The sequence below is a fragment of the Dunckerocampus dactyliophorus genome, chromosome 11, assembly GCF_027744805.1.
Source record: "Dunckerocampus dactyliophorus isolate RoL2022-P2 chromosome 11, RoL_Ddac_1.1, whole genome shotgun sequence".
Taxonomy (NCBI): Eukaryota; Metazoa; Chordata; class Actinopteri; order Syngnathiformes; family Syngnathidae; genus Dunckerocampus; species Dunckerocampus dactyliophorus.
In genome coordinates, this window is record NC_072829.1 from 28,401,116 (window position 1) to 28,407,948 (window position 6,833).

Consider the following 6,833-nt stretch of genomic DNA (forward strand, 5'->3'; position numbering starts at 1 on the left):
GCGTCAGTATACACTTCATTCAGATGAAAATTAAAATGAAAAAAAATTCAATGGTATATCAATACTATACAAGTTTAAAAAAAAAGAAACAAACCAAAACTAAATAAGAATGATTAAAAAACAACTTTGGAAACAAAAAAGTATTGTTATATGCTACTGGATTTTTCTTTTTGTGCCATTTCGGTATTTCAGTGAGTAGTTTATTTGATGAATAAAATCTAAATATATGAGTCAAACACATCTTCATGTTTGTCTCATATTACACATATACAATACTGTAATATGGATACAATACGTTAGATACATAGGCTGGGTTTATTTTATATTTGGATTTTATCTAAATATTTAATACATGTTTGAAAGTGTTAGACAAAAACATGCTCCTAATTAAATATAAATAAACAACATGCGGTATCTGCAAAAGTATTTGTGTAAGAAAAATATTTTATTTTCTAGCTGGTGAGAATTCAAATTAAAATACCGTCAAACGTGAAATTAATAACTTATAATTCGAACGTTCTGCAAATGGGAAGCCGTTACGTTTATTCCCTCCCAGTAACAATAGAGCACACGTTATGACGTCACATACATGAAACAGTGGACACTTTTACTATGAAGTCACAGACAAAGGAGGGTGACGTCATCAGCAGTAATTTAGCGGCGCTCGCCTTTGGAGGGAGTTTTGCCGCTACGCAGGTCACATGATAAGGGCGGAAGCTGACTCATAAGGCCACGCTGAATCTCCCGCGTACGCAGCCATTTACTCTTTCCTCTCTTCGCAACACCACCGGTAAGTCTCTTGGCTTCTTCCTGAGAAGGCCCTTCCACGTTTTGACTAGTTTTCAAGAGAGTGCTTAAAGCGGGGGTACCATTTTCTTCAAGAGGTGTTTTTTGCTTCTGCGCCGCGTTGAAGGCGTCTCTACGTGCTGTGCCTTCTGTTTTCTAAGTGAATCTATTTGTATGCAACATCGGTGCTAACTTGCTAGCAAAGTTAGCATGGCGTAGAGCGAAAGAATGGCGCCCATGCTGCGTGCTAACTGGCTAACAGAGACAATTTACGGTTATAGCGTTGCTTCTTTGTCCTCTTAAACTTATTAGTTGTATGAAAATATGTGCACTCTTACACTGTAGGTGATGATATGTGAGCTGTGATATGTGCTGTGCTACATCGCGCTACTCCATGTGTTGTCTTCCACTTCGATTGTTCCAATCTTTTTAACAAGCTAAAGTGACGTTTAAATGCAGGAATCCAAGCTAGCCTCACCATTTTGTCTAATATGGGCCCTCCTTGTTTATTACCTTTTGCTTATTGTTGGTATAATATTGGCTAGTGTCGTAAGTTAAGCTAGGCTATAATGCTATAGAATGTACGAGAACGTTCCGATGTGCACGGGCGCCATTATGTTATAACCATACACGTTTCATAGTTCACAGCCGCACGAACCAGAAAACGACAGTTTAAAACTATTGAATCATGTTTGGTCCAACTCCATTGTTAACATCTCTCACTCCGAGCTAGCATGTAGCAAAGAACCTGCCCGAGCTAACAATCCCGCCTTGTTTTATTCTCGGCAGTTAAGTGACTACCATGGCGGATAACCCCCCTCCAGCGGCCACATTTAAGGTAAGAGTGGCGATGATGGCAATACTTGGAACGACGAAAAATAAATATTAATACAATGTGCACGTTCACAAACCGGCGTGAACCAGTTTGAACTAACTGTGCTTTGTTTCCCTTTGACAGCTCGTGCTGGTCGGCGATGGTGGAACTGGGAAGACAACTTTTGTCAAGAGACATCTCACTGGAGAGTTTGAAAAGAAATATGTTGGTGAGTATAAACTGTGACTAGGCACGGGCGGGTGTGATAACATGGGGGCAAAAATATCAGTTGGACGGTGTCACGGTATTATAATTCCAGCTCTACAATGTGTTACTTTGAAATACAGTGGTGCCTTGATGAACGCCATGAATCGGTTCCAGAAAGTCCGACTCAAACCAGAACGGACTCTAACCAAAGCAAATTTTCCCATAGAAAATATAAATCCAATTAATCTGTTCCAGAGACCCAAAAATGTTAAACACAGAACACATTTTATAGACGATTATAGTTGTACATGCAGAAAGTGATGCAAATGAATACCACGTTTTGATGGAAACCTCCACAAAACAAGTCATTAACAAAATATCCATTAACAAAATTCTGCTAGAAATGCGTTGTACAAATAAATAAAAATATGTACCTGGTCGTTTTAACGTAGAAAATGTGTGCACAGCAGCCGATGACGGAGCCACTCGCATCACATATACATACTTCCAGAATGACGACGGTATTCTCTTTAAGCCGTGGAAATGGTTAACACATGCTGTTCTAAAACGGCGCCCGTGGCCCACAGTGCTTTGCGAGATCACATGCAAGTATGGCATAATTTCTTCTTGGTCGTGTGGTCCAAGATGGCGGCGTAACGAACCAGGCGGTATTTTCGGACACTAAACATGCGGACGAGCAGACGCAAGCCAAGGCAGAATTTTAGCAAAGGTTTTGGATGTTAACTGAAAACCATGTTAACCGGGGCAGAGGTTCCGTTGTATCTTTATGGAAAAGAGAAAAGTAAAGTCCTAAGTCTAAATCACAAATGCAGTCTGCCAACCAGAAGCAATCAAGACACCCAAGAAGGTCACAACATACTTTTTTTTTTAGACTGTGAATGTTACTTTATTTCATAGCCGCACAAACTTGTGTTTCCTGGTCATGTGATTGATGGCAACTGAGGCGTTAAGTGGTTGTTGCTTGTTGTTCAGTGGAGAGTAAATGCTTTATGACACTCCTGTCTCCTTCTCAATCACGCCCTCCACATTTGGCCACCCTCCGCTTGAGTAATATGTCAACCCACAACAGTGTGGCGCCGGCGTCGCTCAATGCTATTGAGGCAGCTAACAACGCTTGTGCTATCTGTGCCCGGTGTACGGCAACGTGGCACACACGCCTGTGGTTTCAGCACATCCAAAGCCCAGTTTGGACAGCGAGAAATGACACTGGACGTGACAAAGTATTTCCACAGAGTGGCTGCGCTGAACCCCCACGTTCTGTCATTGTAGAAACGACATTTTCATACCGTGGTTTACCTAGAGACCAGTAACCGGCCCCTTCCTAACTGACCACTTGAGACATTCTAAGTGGGCTCGGTGAGTAACTGATGGCTTCTCTTTTTCTTGCAGCTACGCTAGGAGTCGAGGTGCACCCCCTGGTTTTTCACACCAACAGAGGAGCAATCAGGTTCAACGTGTGGGACACGGCTGGACAGGAGAAGTTTGGAGGCCTGAGAGATGGCTACTACATTCAAGGTGCGCGTCATTCACTTGGCATCCGTTTTTAAAGGTCCTGTGTATTTCTTAGCAACTTTGAATGCGTCCCAGGAGTTCTGCAACTGTGTGTTCAGTTTTGGCCAAAATCTAGCCTTGATTCTGGATTTTAGATTGTTTTTAAAAATGCTTTTAGCTAGCCCTAACGGGAACACACTGCTTTGTCTGGAGCTTTAATGCTGATGAGCTGCTTGTCCATGCCCGTGTCCGGCAAAGAAGTGCTGTTACCCACTTTGTACGTATATACCGTAACTCTGCACTTGTCCAGACGCTATATTAGATATAACATCATTCTAAGGCAGGGGAAAGCTTTTCTTGGTTTGATGCCCATGAGGGAGTCACTTCAAAAAATGAGCGTCTCTCCTCAAAGAGGGAGGATGATGATACATTTTTGGTGGTCATAAATGGGCTCCTGTGACATGTTTCCTTGGATAGCGCCATTAATTCCTTCAAGAAAGGCCGTCTCTTAATGGAAACTGATGCGAACCAAATGAGTTTTTCCCCATAAATCATTTAAGTCCAATTAATCTGTTCCAGAAAGCCAAAAATGTTAACACAAAACATGTTTTTTATATTTTTTACCTGCACTAAACAATTCAAAATGCATCTAAATAATGAATGAAATGGATAAATGATCATTTAAGCTTATTTTTTAACTTCGCTGAAGATGTGGTTCTTGATGTGACAGCGAGACACCACACGGACGCCTCCTTCCTGTTTTTCCATGAGTTATTTCCTGAATTGGATAGTGTTCCTCTCCTCAATAACCCAAAATGGAGCCACGGGAAGTATTCATGCAGATGAAAAACTATTGAATTGAAAATCATTAAATAACTCATGTCAAAACTGGAAGGTGGTGGTTGACCTTGCTGCCACATCGTGTTTGAGAACAATCGCGTCCTCAGTGAAGGTAAAAGTGACATTAAATGTTCGTTTATCCCTTTCATTTGTGAGCAGCTAGAGTTTAATACTTGTAAAACTACGAAAACTTGATTTGATTTATGTTGACATTTTTGAAAGTCAACTGCTGATGACGTAGCTGACTTTGAGTTCCGGTTGCCATTTTGTGACTGCATTGTTGACTAACTGGAAAATTAACGTAAACTGAGCCAAAATTTTGGCGTCAATATTCACCGTTGCCTGAAAAACACGTCAACCGAGGTTTCGCTGTATATTAAGTCAGTTTTGCATGACGTGGGGCCTTTTTAGAGTGTTGCATAGACTGCCTTTTGAAGCCCGCCACAGTGAAAGCATGCAAACCGTTTGCCTTCCAACAGCCCAGTGTGCCATCATCATGTTCGACGTCACCTCCCGCGTCACGTACAAGAACGTACCTAACTGGCATCGCGACCTGGTGCGCGTGTGCGAAAACATTCCCATCGTGCTGTGCGGCAACAAGGTGGACATCAAAGACAGGAAAGTCAAAGCCAAAAGCATCGTCTTCCATCGCAAGAAGAACCTGCAGGTAAGCTTCAGATGTTTTTGGTCCGTCGTGGGTGGCTACAGTGAACGCTTGGCGCTAACTTTCGTTGACCGCGGTCTTTGCAGTACTACGATATTTCGGCCAAGAGTAACTACAACTTTGAGAAGCCTTTCCTGTGGCTAGCGAAGAAATTAGCCGGAGACCCCAACATGGAGTTTGTGGAAATGCCTGCCCTTGCGCCCCCAGAAGTCGCAATGGATCCCAACATGGCAGCCAAGTATGAGGAGGAGCTTCAAGTAAGTTGCATACGGCCACTGGAAACTTAAACCCCTGAGCAGTGACTTGACTTAATTCTGTTCTCCTGCCACCCTCCCAGGTTGCAGCACAAACGGCACTCCCAGATGACGAAGATGACCTCTAACCTGTTACCTGAGCACCCCCACCCTTCGTTCCCTTCCCTACTGTGGAAGTCAACTTGTTGGAATTTTGCCCCTCCCCCCCTAACTGTAAACCCCTTAAGATTTTTTATTTTTGAATTCTTTTTGTTTTAAAAACTCAGTTCAAAGAAGAAAAAGAGCAAAACTTGGTGGAAAAAGTTGCTGTTGAATTTCACTGTATAGACACATGCATCCACCCTAGTGTTGGCATGGCAACATGCTCCTCTTCGTCGAGCACCATCCACTGCACTTAACCCAGCTCATAATGCTGTTGTACGGTGTGTTGGAAGCACTAAGGGAGTAACGTTTGAATAAAGACATTCTCAATACAACATGTCCACATTTGTGTTCTTTAGTTTTCCCTGGGTCACGCCACTATTGTGGCTCTGAAGCCCTTTTCTCACCTGCAAAAGCTGGCATTTTTCCAAGGTTTTCTCCACCCGCCCGCCTTCTGTGCCACTATTCTGAATAAACCGCATTGGTTACTTCCCCCCCTTAAGTCTGACCCTGGCGAAAATCTACTTGTCCTGTTTTATCAAGCCCTGCAAAATGAAAGCTAAAGTTGTAGCGGTTTGTCCATTTAAGGCCACCAGAGGGCAGTCATGTTCAGTCAGGTACGTATTTAATTTTCTTGCTGTTTGGCGGTTACGTAATAGTCTTATGTCCACTGTGGCACTAAGATGTCCACTACTGTACACTGATCTGGATTTAAAAAGTGGTGTTTGCATGTCCATCTGAATAATACTCCCATCACAACTGTTATAGCTGATAGGATACGTGTGCGAGTCCATTTTACGAATTGTGTTGTCAAGTTGGAACACTGCATTGGAAATATTGTCCCCATAGATGTTTTAACTGCATTTTAGATTTAAAAGGTAAAAGAAATAAGCGGGACTTCCTTAACGGCATTGGATTGAAGATGGATTTTCACTCTTGGACGGTAAAATACACGCTGCGCCTACCAGCGTGTGTTGTTTTGATATGAGGCCCCGGCCGTGTTTGTTATTGTGTTTAGAATATGATGCGGAGCCTAAAAACGTGAGCCGTGGGCTGCACATAGCCTCGGGACGCATTTTGGACACAGTTTAAATGTCAGCATTTTCTAATTGGGAGAGAGAAAAAAAGATATGTAGTAATATATTATGCAGTGAAGAAAGAAAAAAGAAGGAATTAAAAACAGTAAATACCTATAAATTGAAATGTATAACATATAGGATCAATAAACAAATATACAGTCGGGGAAAAATGACATTGTATAACGTATAAATAAATGCAAGATACCAATTAAGCAGCACTTTATGAAATCATAAATTAATGAACTATATTGCTTGATATTGGTGACATTGGCACACGTGCGTCTGCTGTTTCAATGACTAATTGACCATTTACCGTTTAAATTAGCCACGCTTTTGTTTTTCACCGGTTTGACAAAAATGAGCCGTTCAAAAAGGTTTTGGGACTACCGAACTTTATCAATTGAAGTGTTTGCTCAGCTTTGTGCTGAAGTGTACGGTTTGTCCCACAACACCTGAATGCACCGGCGGCGCAGGTGGCTCGTGGGCGTGGCTTCATCCTTGTGCCCCCATGATGTGTTTGCGCATGCGTGAGTGTG

General features: G+C 42.3%; 1 protein-coding gene across 1 annotated transcript; it reads left to right on the plus strand.

The window, feature by feature from the left end:
* The first annotated feature begins 679 nt into the window (after positions 1-679).
* Positions 680-5,553, plus strand: ran (RAN, member RAS oncogene family). Its single transcript, XM_054791950.1, has 7 exons — positions 680-790; positions 1,576-1,624; positions 1,745-1,829; positions 3,218-3,343; positions 4,639-4,826; positions 4,910-5,080; positions 5,161-5,553. Exons 2-7 carry the CDS (start codon positions 1,589-1,591, stop codon positions 5,203-5,205), a joined length of 651 nt encoding a protein of 216 aa, XP_054647925.1. The 5' UTR covers positions 680-790; positions 1,576-1,588; the 3' UTR covers positions 5,206-5,553.
* Positions 5,554-6,833: the final 1,280 nt, after the last annotated feature.